Genomic DNA, 18,875 nt, shown 5'->3' with positions numbered 1-18,875 from the left:
AACACGTGGCTGAAATCAACAAGTATGGCGGCCCAAACGTTTCAGCAGGAGTATATGCAGATGCCCCCAATAACAAGGGCTTATACAACTGCATGTGTTCTAACAACTATTGCCGTGGTAAGTGCTATAACGTTGTCGCAACTAGTATCTGTAACACGTGGTGCTGGTAGCTTGTAGATCTGAGTGAATGAACTGAAAGCGGACCGGCTTAAAAATACGTAACGACTGGCAGGAGATTTCACTGACGCTTCAGTGGTTACTACCCCCTCCAATTGGTTAAGGAGAATGAAAGTTCACGATTCAATACATATGGTCAAAGTTAGGACGTGACACGGTATATGACGATGATTCTTATCATCAGATGGAATAACTTGTGACGAAACAAATAAGATTGATAGTCAGCTGACCAGTCACAGACCAGGATCCAGAATTTAGTAAATTTGGTTTGTGAAGTCGTGGACATATTGGAAAAGAAAAGTTTCTCCATCCCAAATAATATTTATAAATTTATATGTAGTAGAATTATTCACAGAACCTAAAGAAACAATTACTAGAGGACTCACTAAAATAACTAAAAGCCTCAGAATTTAAGTACAATGTACACGGTTTAAGCACGTAAAGTTACCAATGTCAGTATGCAAAAAGAATATGGGCATTCTTGACATCTCCAGGGTAAACATTGTGATAAATCTCCACTATACCCTGGATGGATCTACTGCTTGGCCCGATGAATGTATTACCTCCCTTGGCTTGTTTTTTATCCAACCAGAGGCATGTTCAGAACTGCAAGCGCCCGTGCGATTGCCTCCTGCGAGCACTTGCATGGGTCCTGAACGGATGCTAGACTAACAGCTAGTCTCTGAAATGAACATATTTTACTGAAAAAACGTTTATAGTGAAAAAAAAATATATTGAAATGGAGCCCTGAGACTTTCTTCATTTTCAGAGACTAAACAAATCTGCAGAGCGATAATTTCTTGGAATTTCTCAACACATGCAAAGATTCTTATCACCCATTACTGACATGCCACTGAAGGTGTATGTGACAGGACTTTTTATTGCCCCCAACATCACCCTACCCAGCCCGACCCCTACTCCCTCTCAGTGTGGTGTGGGCAGCTCAGGGGAAGTATCCAGTGTCACAACCACATAGCTTAGGGTTAGCATCTCTTGAGACTAATGCTATGGCTGGATAACTGGATGTATCCAAAACTCCAACAAAGATATCAAATATAATTTTTCTGTCAAATCAAAATACTATGTCTGCCTTATATATGGCAGTTTGATTGAAATCACATGGAACAGGAGAAAACTGTTTAATGCAAGTAGTAAGACAGAGCCATGTCTTTGACTGAAATGTTTTACTACTGTCAACACAGTATATACAGAACACCCAAAGAAATGCAAGTTCCAAAAACATTAAATCTATTTCAAGGCAGAATTGATCTTTATGAGTTGTGTTTCTTTTGTTGTTCAGATTATGTGTCCGTTATGTGATGAAGATATGCCCTTACAACCTTTCCAAGATCAGAATGTGATATATATCAGGGTAGAGACGGCAATTTAGTAGAATCAGAGATTCTACCAGTAGAAATTGCAATTGGAGTTTCTACCAGTAGAGATTGTGATTGTAGTCTCTGGTGTTTGAGTCTCTGATCCTAGTAGTAGAGTGCACTCGGAGTCTCTACTGGTAGAATCTCCGATCCTACTAGTAGAAACTGCAATCAGAGCCCTTACAAGCACGTACATTTGACCCTTGTGTCCTTTCTAGGAGGAGGTGAGTGCAGAATTGCAATCTCTACCCTGACAGATTGAGCTTCTACCGGTAGGGCTTGTGATTGTATAGGTTATTTTATATAATCAGAGTCTCTACCAGTAGAGACTCCGAATGCAGTATCTAGTAGTAGGATCAGAGATTCTACCAGCAGAGACTCAGATCGCAATCTTTTATAGTACAGATTCCGATCGCAATGTCAACCCTCACATATACATGCAATAACACATTTGGAAAGAAATAACCACCCCCAAACAATATATATTTTTGTTGATATTTCCTTCATATCATTTCATTTCAGTTTCTTTTTTTTTCTTTTCAGCAACTTGATATCGTCACACCATTCCAGATATACTTCAATCCAGATCTAATATTTAGGAGTTATCAGGTAAGCCATGAAAATACTCGTCACCAGCTGACGTACTGTTGTTGGGTTTATTTAATAAATAACACTTGTAGATACATGCTATATTCAGAAATTCAAGGGGCAGTTATTAAGTGGTAATCTGCAATGTCAGCATGTTTTTTGAATATCAACAATAAGATGTTGTTCATCAGGTTTTCGTATCTAAGGTAACTTTGTCTCTTGTAGTTATGGCGCCTGATCACCAACTTCCTCTACTTTGGTCCGATTGGGTTCAACTTCCTGTTCAACATGATATTTGCATATCGTTACTGTCGAATGTTGGAAGAGGGATCCTTCAGAGGCCGGACAGCTGACTTCTTCTTCATGTTTCTCTTTGGAGGACTCTTAATGACAGTATCTTTTCAAGTACATGTTAAGCATATGTGACATTTAACATTACATGCATATAATAAGTTATTTTATAATATTTGCTTGGTGTTTTGTGGTTTCCGCTTTAGATAGGATCTGTCAGTAACTATATTGGGCAAATGGAGGCCAGATATTTTCACGATTTTGAAATTTTGAAGTAATGTAAGTGAAAGTCAAGTGAACTTCTGTCATGGTAGGCTAGGTAGCTGTTATGAATCTGTCTTAAGACTATATGACTTTTTACCAGACACTTTCAAGAATCATCCCAGTTGTAATCCTATTTCCATGGCAGCCATTTTGAAAATATTTTGAGGCCATCTCCACCATTTCTGCGTGTACCACAATGATTTTGTGTCGATGCACAATGACATATGCAACATTTTTCATATACCTTGATAATTGTCATTCAAGCTGTAACTGTTGCCTTTTAGAGTTAATGCATTTTGCTTGTCTCTGAAAGTACAAGGATGAGAGCAGAGCTTAAACTGTGCCCAAATATATCTCCTTGACCTTTTGTTAGATCATTGCATTGTTTGTAAACCTTGTGTTCCTGGGAAGTGCTTTCACAATAATGCTGGTGTACGTGTGGAGCAGAAGAAACCCTTACATAAGAATGAACTTTTTTGGTCTCATGAACTTTCAAGCTCCATATTTACCGTGGGTGCTTCTTGGGTTCTCTTTGTTGTTAGGCAACTCAATAATAGTGGATCTTATGGGTAAGTACATTTATTTACATTTTACTATAAATTTTGGTATTTTATGTTTTATTCTTGTAAAGTATGTTACTTTGTATTTTGTTCTTATTTTCTGGAGTTGTGCTATGTGGACTTTTTTTCGTTATGTAATGAACATGGCTGTTTTAAATAAAAAAATAGTCACTTTTTGCGCTTCTTTAATGTCTTGTTTGCACACAGAATGATTGGTTAGTCAAGTGGTTAAGTCTTTCGTGTATTGCTGAAGACCAAGGTTTGATTATCCACCTGGGTACAAATAATTTATGTCTTAAAAGTATGTTACTGGTAATTCATATATAATAAGTGCACTTTACTGTTTATGTTCTTGATGTGATTTCACACTTTGACGAACACAAAACAGATGAATTGTTTAAATTCCAACACGTAATTATACAAATTGAAAATGAACATAAATATGTTTTCACCAAACAGATTTGTTGTTGAATTTATGTAGGGTCAATGCTTCCTCGTGGTCTTCTGGCATTTCCTAATCCAGTGCACTCTAAGTCTTTAAATTTGTCATTTAAATTCGTGGGAGGTGTGGTAGCGTAGTGGTTAAAGCCTTTGTTCATCGTGTTGAAGGCCCGCGTTTGATTTGACTCATGGGTACTTTTTGTGAAGCCCATTTCTGGTGTCCTCCACCATGATATTGCTGGAAAATTGCTAATAGCGGCGTGAAACCCAACCCACTCGTTTTTAATTCAAGTTTTGGGTTTTGGCTACGGACCCTTGTCTTTCATGCTATTTCTTTATCCAGTCATTATGTGAAGCCACTCTTGTCTTCTCTAGTAATTTGCTGAGAATATTGTTCATTGCTATCATTGCCTTGTGAAAACACCATTCAAAGAACAGAAGGCCATTGGGATATCTTGATGATAAGAATGTTGATGCACCAGTTTGTCAGATGTGTAATATTTGCCTTAATGTTTGCCTTCCAGGTATAGCTATAGGCCATGTGTACTACTTCCTGGAGGATGTGTTTCCACAGCAACAAGGGGGATTTAAGTTGCTTAAAACACCAAGTATCTTGTAAGTTGTTGAAAAATTACTATTAAATTTTAAGTCAGCATTAGTATTTGTCTAATAGTTGTAAAGTTTAGTTGAGATGGATAAACTGTTTAAAGCTGCTCTAAACCCACACCCTACAAGTTATCATTTATGTTTGTTCACTGACTGACTGACGACTCGCATAAGCACATATGCACCCCACACAGACATGCCCTCTCAGTAACTCTGGAGTAACTCATCTCTTTTCAGAAAATATCTATTTGATGCAGCCCCTGAAGATCCAAATTACAACCCTTTACCTGAAGATCGCCCTGGTGGCTTTGAATGGGGACAAGGTCAAAGGGTGGGGGCTCAGGATCAGGGTCAAGGTGAAGAAGGAGATGGAAACTGAGAAGTCATTGATCTTCCATCACAATGACAAACTTTATACCAACTCTGCGTCTCAAGAATGAGCCATATTATGATTTTCAGTCCACATAATATGGTTTGTGTTTAATCATGACGTCAAGCAGCATCTACCTGAACCTAAAGAGGTCGAGTTGTTGAGCTCAGTGTTTTTCAGCGAGTGCAATCTATGAGATTTATAACTTACAGAGTTGGAGTGCCGCAGGGATGGCTTCTGGATCCTTCATTATTATCATGGTTTACACAGGATGAAAACAGTTTTCATGATCCGGACAATATTTATTGCCGATGATTGAAATCTTTCACAGGATGATGTGCAAGGGTTTCAGTTTGATTGAAATAGTATACTTGTAAATGGTACCCGATAAGAATGTTATTGAAATAACTGAAAGTTGCAGATGATACGAACTTGTTAAGAATGGATGATCGGTGATGTTGTTTTTTTGATATGTATGCAAGATGGAAGTGTATATGATGATGGTATATCTTTTTATTAATGGTGTTGTTTATGTGTTTGTGTTGGGGACATTCAGAACTGTGTTGCCATGGTCACTGGTAATCTTAGAATATTTATGTTTGAGGAAGCAGAGATATCGGTTAAATTAGAATAATTTACGGTTATAGGTAGGTGACCATTTGAAAAGTGTAGTATGTTTGTAGGAAAAATAGTATCTCCATTATGCTCATGTAGTGTATTTATGACCAGAGACAATGACTCCGAGGTGTCAAATTTATATCTGTAAGAACCTGTTTTCATTGGTTATTGTTGACTTATTACGGACTGCCAACTCAAAGTGTTGAAAAATGATAGACAGATAAATATTGATAAACAGAATTTCACCCTTGTCTGTTTTGATGTCCAATATGAACAGTAAATATACAGTTTTAATAACCTAACAACCTATCAGAAAACAAAATGATTTCACAATCATCTTATAAATTAGTGGTGTTAGCCCTCTATTATGGTTTGTGCGCATACCATATGTGACGGGATGTAGCAGTAGGAGCACATATTTATACTACACAGTTATTTCCCTTTTTCTTGCTTCTAATCATACCTACACTAAGCATTATAATGAGGTAAACCTGTGCAAGAGCTATCTCCCCTTATCAAATTTAATTTTGGTATGCTGTTTTAATTGGAGATAATGTTGATAGCCACCAGTTATATATTTCTTTTATTTTTGAATTTTGATCTAGGGTGAATTTACCATATTAACATTCATTTTGTAAAACAATCTTTTTATTATGAATTTTTTTTCATTTCTAAATCAATAATTTTATTTGTAAATTCCTGGCCTTTTTAGAAGATGATTTTAAAAAATGTGTCAAATCCTACATACTGCCTTGAAAATTGATTTTCCTTCTTTTTCATATTAATGTGAAATATCTTTTTAAAAAAACACATGTTGAACAATAAAAGTAAACAATTTACTTTTAAGAGAACTTTTTTTTGACATATTACTTTTTACAGACATTGTCACAAGAGTGTTCCACTTGTCAAACAAGTGCCATGATGACTTGCTACTTTTACTATGTAATTAAATTCTGGACACAGTTTTCCACAAAATGACTACACATTTATCAACCTCTTGACATTTTGATATTTTTTCTCAAACCTCCTTAAATATAGGTGGTTGGAAACTTATCAACTGCTTGAGCAGTACTGCTAGTAATTGACTTTTTTACCACTTTTGGGAAAAGTGATTATATAATCTTCTGATGAATTTTCATTTTACCTAATTGGAAAATATATTCAGCACCCAAGTTCTGAATACTTTCGCTTTCTACAAATATTTGAAAAAAAAAGATGCTGATGTTATGACTGCATACGAGAAAATGCTTTTAAACATTTGTTTTTATAAAGCTTTAGTTTACTTCTTTAACCAGTTTATGTTTAACCTTTAGCCTGCTGAATTAATTTCAGCATAAGGCGCTGAGAAGAGGGTGGGTGATTTCAAACAGTCGGTGTGTCACTAAATAAGGAACAACTGAACAAATATTCAGCCCATTAATACTAGATAGAAAAAAAATAAACATTATTATCAAAAAATATCCAGACAATTTCAAACGTACAGATATTAATTGCAATTAGTACATTCCATACATAATTCATATGACACGTAAATCTGACTCGTTGAATAATTATTGCAAGTTTTATTTGGAGATGTCATTATCCTGCACTCCTGTCGAATGGGTTCGACGATAGCATTGAGAGGATTAATGTAACTCTACAAGATGGTCAGCTGTTAATTCCATGATAAAGAAGTTTGACAGTGATGAAAATAGTTCTCTTGTTGCTTCCACCTGCTATCACATTCCTTTGTATAAATCTGCTCGTTTGTTCATCTGCCCAGTGGTTGAGCAAATAATATCAGGACTTCGCACCAGTTAGACGACATGTATCACTTCTATTTTTCTGCTTTAGAAGTTTGTGACAAAATCAGTGATAGTTATTCACACCTTGCAAACGACCTGTTACCATGGTGACAAAAGTGTGTAGTGCTGTTGCCTAGTCAAGAAAACTTGTGAAGGTCTGAGGTAGAACAGGCCTTCAGCAATCCATGCTCGCCATAAAAGGCGACTATGCTTATTGTAACAGGCGACTAATGGGATTGGGTGGTCAGGACTTTGTTGACACATATCATCAGTTCCCAGTTGTCAGATTGATGCTCCTGCTGTTGATCAGTGGATTGTCTGATCCAGCCTCGATTATTTACAGACCACTGCCATATAGCTAGAATATTGCTGAGTGTGACTAAAAGCTGAACTGACCGACTGACTCACTCACTAGTCAAGAAAGAAATGATGAGGAGTGTTTGCTCCTCATGAGGAAATCTGAGGATTCTGGTTTGGCCAAGGGTGTAACTGAAAGAAATGATTCATGACTTCAAACCAGAACCTCAGTCTCGCACACATGTGGTCAGTCTCACAGACTTTATCACTTTTTCCTTACAGTCTATCCTTAATGTACTAGTAGGGGCCATGTGGTTGATTAGTGGCTAAAGGTGCATCTCACACTCCCTACAGTGCTTGCAATGTGTGTCCCCCATGTCGTGATATTGGCTTTAACATTGCCGACAGCAGTAGTGATAGGAAACAACCATTCACATGCATTGTATACGTTGGCTTGTTAGGTTTATATTTTGTTAAATTGCTTCTTGACATACATTTTGTGCAGATTTTTTAAGGGCATCTGTGCAGCTTCTGATTTTTGTTATAAATCCTTTGCCAAAATATTGATATGACTTTGGTAAATTATGTGTCCATTATGTGTGAGGGTTATATATCTGAACCCCTTGAAACCTGAATCACACAGAATGACAGGTTTCATTTGATATAATGTGATGGGCTTGGTCAGGGCATGGGCCTTTAGCTAACACATACACTGAGACGCACAGGGATAAACATGGTGCTGTAAGACTAAGTAGATGCCTGTTGCCTTGGCAACATGTTGATTTTCTTGCCATATTTGGGCATAAGTGTCAGGATTCAACAATGTATCTATCACAACTGATGATATGGTTGGTTTCTAATTCTGTATGACTGCCATATAACTGGACTATTGCTGAGTGTGGCATAAAACAACAGTCAGTCAGTTCTCTATGGATTTTCAAAAGGTACTAATTAGGTTTTTCTTGGTGTCATGCTTACTACCCATAACTTAAAACAGTACTGGGAGTGACTGATTATGTGATTATGTGACTAGAATAACTGATGGTCTGGTCACTCACACTGGTTGACAGCTACAACCAAGTACGAACCTAGGACATAAGCAATCTCATTAACATCAATCTTTGTTTCCTACTGAAACACAAGCTTTTCACAGGGATAGTGAGCAGTCTTGTTTTAATGATATTGGGACACACAGGGAAAAAATGTAATTTCATGCAAACGAGGCATGAATTAATCATGGTGATGTCTCTACACCACACCATACTCCACATCGGACAGAAACGAAAACAATTAGCTTATGTAAATGTATTTGCTAAACACATATGTAAATTACTTTTGTCTGAAATAATGTACATCGTTCATGTCTTTTAGTGGATGGAAATGTATCTGGTCCTTCAGAATGAATTACTGTTGTAACATGTCTGGTGCAGTCTCTGACATGATTGGTTGAGTGTCAACAAACTGTGAGTGGATCCAGTCTATATCTCCTCGTCCCTCCACAAACTGTGGCTAGAGTCAGTTACATTCTGTTTATGTCGACAGTTTAACATCATCTTGTTGAAATAAATTATTTATTGTTATATTGTAATCTGTTTTGCTTCAAGTGAGGAAGTATGGTTTTATGCAGTGGGGAACGCCATAAATGGACTTCAGACATTGTACATGTGGGGAATCAAACCCAGGCCTTCCATGTGACAAGCCAATGCTTGATCTACAAACGTACCTCATTGCCCCAATTTTGCTTTGTTTTGCACAACAGGTAATCTAATGAAGACATCACTTTAAAAATAATTCATTAATTTATATGAAAGAATGGATGGACAATACCTATGGGATTGTACTTGCTCATATCAGCCATATTTTCATGACCTGGAATGAAAATAACGTCTTTGGAATATTGTCAAAAGACTGTGTAATGAATTCTTGCAAAGACATAAAGTGCCATGACCAGATTATGGGTTGGCACAGAATGCAAACATAACTGTTAAATTGTGTTTAGTTTGCAAATATATACTCACTGCCAAAAGAAGCGCAAATAGTGTGAAATGTTAATATTGACAATGAGTGAAAACATTGCATTTGTTTTAATACTAAATACTTTCACAAGAGACAATGATAACTTGAAAGGAAACACTTAGTGTGTTTATTCTATACATGACATGAAAATTCAATAAATCATTGTGGAAACCACATAACGCATGAGTTTAGGTATTGTCCATAAAAGAGAAACATGTTAACGTCGATAACGGGTGTGACCTCCATTGGCATCAGAAACAACTGCACATGTCCTCCCCATGCTGTTTGCGTGACATCGAATGAACCTCCTGAGAATGTCAGCGTCAACAACACTTTGTTGCAGTTGTGGCAGGTTAACTGGACGAACTACTCGCTGTTGGTGAACTTGCCTTTCTATCTTTTCCCACAGGTGTTGTTGTGATTTCAGATTCCGGCTTAAAGCTGGCCCAGCCATTTCCTGGATGTTGTTGTTCTGGAGGAATGTTTGTGTCAGTCTTGCTGTGTGCGCTGCAGCGTTACCTTGCTGAAAAGGAAGATGATGTTTTTCAGGAAGAAATGGACGAATTACTGGTCTCAATACTTCACTGATGTAGCGTTGCACAGTAACACCTCTACTGTGACCTTGGCCATTGGTCTGAAAGACTTGATGTTGAACATGACGTCCCATACCGAAACATAAGTCTCATTAACCTATTCAGACAGTGACCTACTTTTCAGCTGATCCGGATGTTCTTGTGCGAAAGTGAAAATAGACAGCACAAACAGCTCTGGTCAAACTGAAATCCTATTCCTTGTTTCATAAGAAAATGGTATTTACCAATGAATTTTAATTTTAAATTTTAATGACACCGTCTTTCTATGCTTTATTTCGGGGTTCAGGCAGCATACCTTAACTTTGGAATCACAGACTGCCCCTGTTTGGTGAGGTCGTAAAATGATTCACAATGCATTGGCTCACTGGTTAAAACTATTATGTGTGTTTTGCGCTTGTTCAACGTAGTTTTGTAACGTACAATGAGGTTGATGTAATATCAGTTCCGTATCAGACCGCCAAACATTTCAAGCAGCAGAGCTTCGTTTTTAGATGTCCACGGTTTCCAGGTTTCCGTTTGCCTGAGCTCTCCGTACGACAGAACATGCTGTGCGACCTGTTTGTTAGAATTAGAAGGAGCTTAGTGCTGCAACATGCAAGTGTTTAGACTTACCAGATCATACTGATTGCTATTTATGCATCCAGTTAAATGACCAAGTCTAAAACTTCTGGACTGGTTATCGCACTAAGTTGCGCAACAGGACGGATCCGAGTAAACAGTAAATGAGACTCGTTTCTTTGAGCAGAGAGTATATATTCACTAGTGGTAGGCATAAGATTATTAAACGTGAGGTAGGAAATGTGAGAGCACAACCAAGTGAGGAAATTGGAGTGTACCTTTGATGGTGGCGATATTTTATCTTGAGATGAAAAATATTTTTCGAAACGAAACTCCTTCTTCCCTATGGTTATAATTTTCTTCTTCTTCCCTATGGATATACATGTATTTTTTCTTCTTCCCTATGGTTATATTTTTCTTCTTCTTCCCTATGGTTATATTTTTTCTTCTTCTTCCCTATGGTTATATTTTTCTTCTTCTTCCCTATGGATATACATGTATTTTTTCTTCTTCCCTATGGATATACATGTATTTTTTCTTCTTCCCTATGGATATACATGTATTTTTTCTTCTTCCCTATGGATATACATGTATTTTTTCTTCTTCCCTATGGTTGTATTTTTCTTCTTCCCTATGGATATACATGTATTTTTTCTTCTTCCCTGTAGTTATATTTTTTCTTCTTCTTCCCTATGGATATACATGTATTTTTTTCTTCTTCCCTATGGTTTTTTCTTCTTCCCTGTAGTTATATTTTTCTTCTTCTTCCCTATGGTTGTATTTTTCTTCTTCCCCATGGATATACATGTATTTTTTTCTTCTACTCTATGGTTATTTTTTTCTTATTCCCTGTAGTTACATTTTTCTTCTTCCCTATCGATATATTTTTCTGCTGGTTATATATCTCTTCTTCTTCTTCCCCATGGTTATATTTTTCCTCTGGTTATATATCTCTTCTTCTTCTTCCCTATGGTTATACTTTTCTTTTGGTTATAAATATCTTCTTCCCTATGGTTATATTTTTCTCTGGTTATATATCTCTTCTTCCCTATGGTTATACTTTTCTTTTGGTTATATATCTCTTCTTCCCTATAGTTATATTTTTCTCTGGTTATATATCTCCTCTTCTTCCCTATGGTTATATTTTTCTTCTTCGTCTTCCCTGTGGTTACGCTGTCACTAATTTGTTTTGTTTTGTCCACGTGTGACATTTGAGTTTGACCTTTTGGGGTAAAACAATTTCCTCGTTGCTATAACATTAGTCCACATTACACGAATCTCTCCCTTCTCACACTCCGCACCACCAAGCTCCTGCAACTTTTACTTTTAAGGGTAAACCCGCATATATACTATCACCGCAACAAGAAACGCTTAGGCGATTTGTATTTTAAAAAAAAATAATTACCTATCGTCAGTCGTCAAAATATGTAACAAAAGTGCTGATTATATGGTTTTACACAACTTCACAAGTAAACAATCGATTTTACCAGAAAATGTTGATTTTGATGAGATTTCTTACAAGGATGAGAACGGCATCGCAACATAGCAGAAATTACCTCCAATTGAAATTGTGCAGCAAAGAACATTCACTGTCTGGCTGTAAAAATCAGAAATTGGTATTCCTTCGAAGGAGTTTAAAGGTCAAATCACAACGTCACATCTTGAGTCTGCGACACGGAGCATCGCCATTGAAAGAATGCATGATGAGGTTTACCAATCGTCTGTTGCTAGTCGTCTGAATGTTAGTCTGAACACGATATCATGGCTTACAGCCTGTTGCAACCAAACAGATACTACCAATGACCGTCCACGTACTGGCGTACTAAACCTCATGGCCTAAATACCTTATTTTGGTTGACAAATGTCATCGGTTCACAACTGGTCAAATCGATGCTCATAATGTTGATCACTGAATTGTCCAGACTCGACTATTTACAGACCATGGTCATAAAGCTAGAATATGGCTGAGTGCAGCGTAAACTAAACTCACTCCCTCACTAGGTCAGTCTATACATCTGTAGCTGTTCTTAACCATCAATTTCAAAAGACAATAGAGGTGACAGGATTTTATTGACGTACGTGTCATGTATCATTTCAATGTTCCTGCAAGTCAGTTGCAGTAATTCTCTTTGAGGTAGTCCTCAAGCGGCACCACACGTGTCATCGAGGGAGCGCGGAAGATGTTAACGCGGTCTTCCTGCCAGACGGTCTTCTGAAGGTGACGTGGTGGCAGAGCAGCAAATGTGAGCAACTGTAGAGTAAACAGAAGCAAAACGTTCAAGGAGAGCACGAAACGTTCTTGTAAAATAAGACTGTTCCAAGAGAGTTTAACACTTTAATGATCATTCACTCATAGTGCTGGCCGTCCATTATCACAGTCATTTCTGCTATAGGGCCACAGTTAAAGGAATGTAATAGATTTTTGTAATTTATATTTATAGATTCTATGGGTCAGACTCAGTTACTTTAAGCATGTTATTAGTTCTTGGTTCAAAATCAAAATACCGAGGAGCAGTTTTATGTTTTAAACAATGTTAGATTTAAAATGACGACGATCCATCAGAACTCACATTTTAAGAAATCTAATTTCAGTAGATTTCTAGTAATACTAGTCATCTACTCTAACAATCGTATGGTATTTAGGACAAGCCCTGTTATTATTCTAAACTCTAAGTGGATTCTTATTATTTGTTATATAAAATTTCGGCTAAACGTTCCTACAGTCGTCATTGGGTGAAGGGTTGGTGTTAATTCAGCAAGGGTCCATGCAGGTGTTGTAAGTCCCCAAGGCCCACAGTTTGGTGATCTACCTTCAGAGGTTGGCGACCTGTAGCAGTGTTCGTAGATAAATTACTTTGAGATTTCAATGCTAGCTTTGACACTGCCTGTGATACTCTAGTTATTTTAGAATCCTGCGATGACTGGCTGTTTAACAACTCGTTTTTATTGTTTATACACAATCTTTCCCGTCACCAAAATGGCTGGTATATTGCAGAGGTGACGTTAATTTTAACTCACTCACTCTTGAGGTTAAGTGCTTTCCAGTGAGTTCCTTTGAGATCTATCTATGTGTCAACGTGTATTTGCCAATATCTATTTTAAACCAACAGATGTGTCCAATCATTTAAAAATGCGTATTACATATCGCTTACCAGCCTCGTAGTTATGAACTGGCCGTACGGATAAAGACTGAATCCAGAGTATAGTTACTAATCTGCATTAGGAACTCCCCAAAAACGTTGTAATCCACAATATAATGTCTAACCTGCCTTGGGAACTCCCCCCAAAACGTTGTAATCCACAATATAATGACTAATCTGTATTGGGACCTCCCACAAAACGTTGTAATCCACAATATAAAGACTAATCTGTATTGGGACCTCCCACAAAACGTTGTAATCCACAATATAATGACTAATCTGTATTGGGACCTCCCACAAAACGTTGTAATCCACAATATAATGACTAATCTGTATTGGGAACTCCCCCAAAACGTTGTAATCCACAATATAAAGACTAATCTGTATTGGGACCTCCCCCCCAAAACGTTGTAATCCACAATATAAAGACTAATCTGTATTGGGACCTCCCACAAAACGTTGTAATCCACAATATAAAGACTAATCTGTATTGGGACCTCCCACAAAACGTTGTAATCCACAATATAAAGACTAATCTGTATTGGGACCTCCCACAAAACGTTGTAATCCACAATATAATGACTAATCTGTATTGGGACCTCCCACAAAACGTTGTAATCCACAATATAAAGACTAATCTGTATTGGGACCTCCCACAAAACGTTGTAATCCACAATATAAAGACTAATCTGTATTGGGACCTCCCACAAAACGTTGTAATCCACAATATAAAGACTAATCTGTATTGGGAACTCCCACAAAACGTTGTAATCCACAATATAATGACTAATCTGTATTGGGAACTCCCCCAAAACGTTGTAATCCACATTATAATGACTAACCTGCCTTGGGAACTCCCCCCCCCCAAAAAAAAACGTTGTAATCCACAATATAATGACTAACCTGCCTTGGGAACTCCCCCAAAACGTTGTAATCCACAATATAATGACTGATCTGTATTGGGAACTCCCACAAAACGTTGTAATCCACAATATAATGACTAACCTGCCTTGGGAACTCCCCCCAAAACGTTGTAATCCACAATATAATGACTAACCTGCCTTGGGAACTCCCCAAAAACGTTGTAATCCACAATATAATGACTGATCTGTATTGGGACCTCCCACAAAACGTTGTAATCCACAATATAATGACTGATCTGTATTGGGACCTCCCACAAAACGTTGTAATCCACATTATAATGACTAATCTGTATTGGGAACTCCCCCCCGAAAACGTTGTAGTCCACAATATAATTACTAACAAGCATTGACAACTCCACAAGAACGTTGTAATCCACAATATGATGACTAAGCTGCCTTGGAACTCGCCCAAAACGTAATCCACAATATAATTACTAACCTGCCTCAGGAACTCCTTGGGAAACTTGTAATTCACAATATAATTACTAACCCGTATTAGGGTCTCCCCAAGAGCCTTGCTGTCCACAATATAATTACTAACCTACATTGACAACTCCACAAGAACGTTGTAATCCACAATATAGTTACCAGTCTTTATTAGGAGCTCCCCCAAAACATAGTAATCCACAATATAGTTACCAGCCTTTATTAGGAGCTCCCCCAAAACATTGTAATCCACAATATAGTTACCAGCCTTTATTAGGAACTCCCCAAAACACTGTAATCCACAATATAGTTACCAGTCTTTATTAGGAACTCCCCCAAAACACTGTAATCCACAATATAGTTACCAGCCTTTATCAGGAACTCCCCCAAAACACTGTAATCCACAATATAGTTACCAGCCTTTATTAGGAACTTCCTCAAAACACTGTAATCCACAATATAGTTACCAGCCTTTATTAGGAACTCCCCCCAAACACTGTAATCCACAATATAATTACTAACCTTTATTAGGAACTCCCCCAAAACACTGTAATCCACAATATAATTACTAACCTGCATTGGGGACTCTCCAAGGACGTTGTAATTGATGAACTTAATCCCGGCAATTTGAAGTTCTAAGCTTTTTTTGATGTGCCTTTGAAGCAGAGTTTGGAACGCAGCATTGTCCAAATCTGGAAGAAAGAAGAATGTAAAATACAGCGAACGTAGACTGCATGACGGTACATTGAATGGTATATTGGAAATACTTCACCTTCATAAACGGTGGGGGGAGGCCGACTGAAATATAACTTCTCAAATAAGGTCAGAAGTTGATTCCGTTTCCGGTATTTTCCCGGTAACTACCATGCATCATTTTTGCAATTCAGTCTCTTGTTCTGCCGATAGCTAGGAGACCAAAACAATTCATTTCTGCTGTTGGCATTGAGGTAGAAAATAGTTCTCCAACCCTTCTGCTTTTTCTCCTCCCTGGCAATTGGTGCATCAAAACACAAGTTCACTGGTCACATTTACAACAATCAGCAAACGTACAAATTACAATATAGGAAAGTGAGTGAGTGAGTGAATTTAGTTTTACGCCACTATTAGCATTACTCCAGCAATATCACTGCGAGGACGCTAGAAATGAGCTTCATACATTGTACCCATGTGGGGAATCGAACCCAGGCCTCCGGCGTGCAGAGCGAACGCATTAACCACTAGGGTACCCCACCGCCCCATTGTAGGCAAGAATTTAAGCACTTAAGATAGAAATATATTGCAATCCTTATTTACAGATGGATCTAAGGATGGTGGTGTTGCACTTCGTGCCACTGCCCCTGGATGCAGAGCAGTATCCTATCGATAACCAGATAATAGCTCAATATTCACACCCCAAGCAAACACCATATTAGCAGCTTCTAAATGTATTAATAAATACCCTAAATATAATAGTACGTGATCTTTCCAGACTCGCGTTCATCAATTATATGTCGTATGTCCTGAACTGGACATCATGCAGACTGGAATCCCGAGTTGGTATAATCCACAACACCATCCACACGTAGTGTTCAGATAATACAGGGCGGCGGGGTGGCCTAATGGTTACAGCGTCCGCTCATCACGCCGAAGACACGGGGTCGATTACCCATATGGGTACAATGTGTGAAGCCTATTTCTAGTGTTCCCCGCCATCACCTGGCTGAATTATTGCTAAAGCGGCGTAAAACCATACTCACTCACTTTAGGTAATTTGCAAAGACCTTGGAGGGCTCAGCATGACATAAGTAAACATATTCGTTTGAAACAGAAGCGTTTCTTATAAAAAAGTAACTTAAAAAGCGAGTAATAAAGAATACAATGGACCTACCTTTCGTAATGAAATTACTCTCACCGAAGTAAATGTATTCGCCAGTAAGAGTCTTAGGTCGTTTAGCTTTGGCTAGTGCAATGTGGGTACTAGGGAGACTCAAATCAGTTGCAAGGTCCATGATGTCATACAACTCCTTTGCAGTGACAATGACCTTCAATGATTCTAACTGTAACTCCAATGCACGCATGCTGCACACCCGGGTCACACTGATAACTGAGGAACAGAGTGAGTGACTGAGTTATGTCGAACATTTCAAACAATGTTTCGATTGTATTTCAATTAAATCAATGCAAGTCAAATGTGAGACTTCAAGTAAGATTACTGCATCCATCCATCCATGTACGTATGCATACTCTATGTATCATGGACAAACACACATATATACATACATGCATGCATCCGCACACACGCGCGCGCGCATTGTGGTCAAAAATAGTTAGGGATATATATAAATTTTGAAATCGTGAATAATGATCACTGGCACACTTTTGTAATTTCAATCATACAAATACCAATATGCCTAACTTATTTTGTCCAACATACATACATGCATGCATATATACATGCACGCACGCACGCACACACTGGGATTGTTTAACAGTGATACACTGAAGTAAATCAATTTGCATTGACAAAGTTCGATCATAAATGAGAACAGATTATAACAGTCACCAATAAGCAAGTTCAGATGTTAAGAATTACTTACTAGTTAGAATCCGCGGCACGCCTACCACCTGAAACATACAGAATCTACTGGCAAAACATATTTATGCAACCCAGCAAAGTGGGTTCCACCCCAATAGCTAATCACAGCAGTCTCGCGGCATGTCCATTCAAACAGCTTGCTTCAGCACATTCAAATAGCTAGACACTGTGCACAGACCGGAATTAAATCAACCCCCCAACTGTGAACCGTATATTAAGCAATAAAGCCAAGCTATAGACCCAGTCCTCCTGCTTGACGCCAAAGTCTAGAACAAAACCTATCCCCTGAACTGTCCTCCGCAGTCTCCATCTGAACAGCTGGACTACCAGTCCAGTATAGGACCCATGCCAACAGCTGGTTGAGACAATTAAGTAACCTGGACTTCTTTCACGAAACAACCATTACTTAGGTTAACACTGCACTAAAGCTACCTTAGTGACTTACGATCACCTAAGTGCTTTGTGAACGGATGTACGTACGTACCTTGAAGGCCAGTTTGACAGTGACTCCTGTCGCTGACTTCAATTTGTCCGAGACACCGATCATTGTTGTTGCATATTCATCACCAGTTTGTGGTGCGGTTATGTCCAGAAAGAAGGCCTGTTCGGAACTGGTCGTGGCCTGACAGCTGTATAAGGTGGCACCAATAAGAACGATACCCAGAACCATCATGGCTGCTTTTTGGAAGTTGTCTGAGTAAGGTATCTTCGACGGCACCTGTGTGTTGACTTACGTGCTGATGTGTCTTTATATAGTATTATGAACGAGTCCATTTTAGTCTTACGGCGTAATCAAGTACCGAAGTCTGTACCACATAGACTGGCCTATGACACAATGGCCATATATGGTTCTATCAGCTGTTGAAGTAAAGTGTCAAGGGAACCAGTCGTACCCAGGTTTCATTGTACATGTTAATGCGAACCCTGGTACGGGCTGTGGACATATTGACAGAATGTAGATCGCTGTGCGTGTATCGTTTGAGTGACTGCCTCGACTCACATTTCGACAGTTTTCAGCCGATACTGACAATATGTTCCGTTGCTGAATCTGGTGTTACTTGCTGGATGGTCACACGATGGTCCAAATATGTCAAGATATGATTCCGTATCATGTTTCAGCTTACCCTCCCCCTCCACATCGAAATACGGGAGTAAAGTTTGGCTTGAACACGCAGTTGTACAGCAGATTTGCATCAAAGCGTTCAAACGTGATCATGTGGCAGCGCTATGTGAATCAGTGTTGTTGCATGGTTTCGAAACGTGTAATTCAAA

At 38.3% G+C, this 18,875-nt stretch overlaps 2 protein-coding genes across 2 annotated transcripts; one reads left to right on the top strand and one right to left on the bottom strand.

Moving 5' to 3' along the window:
* The first annotated feature begins 2 nt into the window (after positions 1–2).
* On the top strand, positions 3–8,952 carry LOC137294551 (derlin-2-like). Its single transcript, XM_067825597.1, has 6 exons — positions 3–117; positions 2,097–2,162; positions 2,367–2,534; positions 3,070–3,265; positions 4,222–4,312; positions 4,541–8,952. The coding sequence occupies exons 1-6, from the start codon at positions 25–27 to the stop codon at positions 4,680–4,682; spliced, it is 756 nt and encodes a 251-aa protein (XP_067681698.1). The 5' UTR covers positions 3–24; the 3' UTR covers positions 4,683–8,952.
* Positions 8,953–12,592: 3,640 nt separating this feature from the next.
* LOC137294650 (uncharacterized) lies at positions 12,593–18,321 on the bottom strand. The gene is made up of 5 exons (XM_067825715.1): positions 18,088–18,321; positions 17,605–17,632; positions 16,896–17,111; positions 15,602–15,720; positions 12,593–12,790 (listed from the first exon to the last, which is right to left on the bottom strand). Exons 1-5 carry the CDS (start codon positions 18,274–18,276, stop codon positions 12,650–12,652), a joined length of 693 nt encoding a protein of 230 aa, XP_067681816.1. The 5' UTR covers positions 18,277–18,321; the 3' UTR covers positions 12,593–12,649.
* Between the last annotated feature and the right edge of the window lie 554 nt (positions 18,322–18,875).

This window comes from Haliotis asinina, chromosome 1, assembly GCF_037392515.1.
Source record: "Haliotis asinina isolate JCU_RB_2024 chromosome 1, JCU_Hal_asi_v2, whole genome shotgun sequence".
Lineage (NCBI taxonomy): Eukaryota > Metazoa > Mollusca > Gastropoda > Lepetellida > Haliotidae > Haliotis > Haliotis asinina.
Note: the sequence above shows the minus strand (reverse complement) of the source record. Positions and strands in the feature narration are given on the sequence as shown.

What these genes read in the sequence shown, in the direction of transcription:
- LOC137294551 (XM_067825597.1), top strand. Translation starts at nt 25, where the DNA reads ATGGCGGCCCAAACGTTTCAGCAGGAGTATATGCAGATGCCCCCAATA. An exon ending in TAATATTTAGGAGTTATCAG is followed by an intron (nt 2,163 to 2,366) that starts GTAAGCCATGAA and finishes TGTCTCTTGTAG; the next exon opens with TTATGGCGCCTGATCACCAA. An exon ending in TTGGAGGACTCTTAATGACA is followed by an intron (nt 2,535 to 3,069) that starts GTATCTTTTCAA and finishes ACCTTTTGTTAG; the next exon opens with ATCATTGCATTGTTTGTAAA.
- LOC137294650 (XM_067825715.1), bottom strand. Translation starts at nt 18,276, where the DNA reads ATGATGGTTCTGGGTATCGTTCTTATTGGTGCCACCTTATACAGCTGT. An exon ending in CGTGCCGCGGATTCTAACTA is followed by an intron (nt 17,112 to 17,604) that starts GTAAGTAATTCT and finishes TCTGTTCCTCAG; the next exon opens with TTATCAGTGTGACCCGGGTG. An exon ending in TTGGAGAGTCCCCAATGCAG is followed by an intron (nt 12,791 to 15,601) that starts GTTAGTAATTAT and finishes TTTACTCTACAG; the next exon opens with TTGCTCACATTTGCTGCTCT.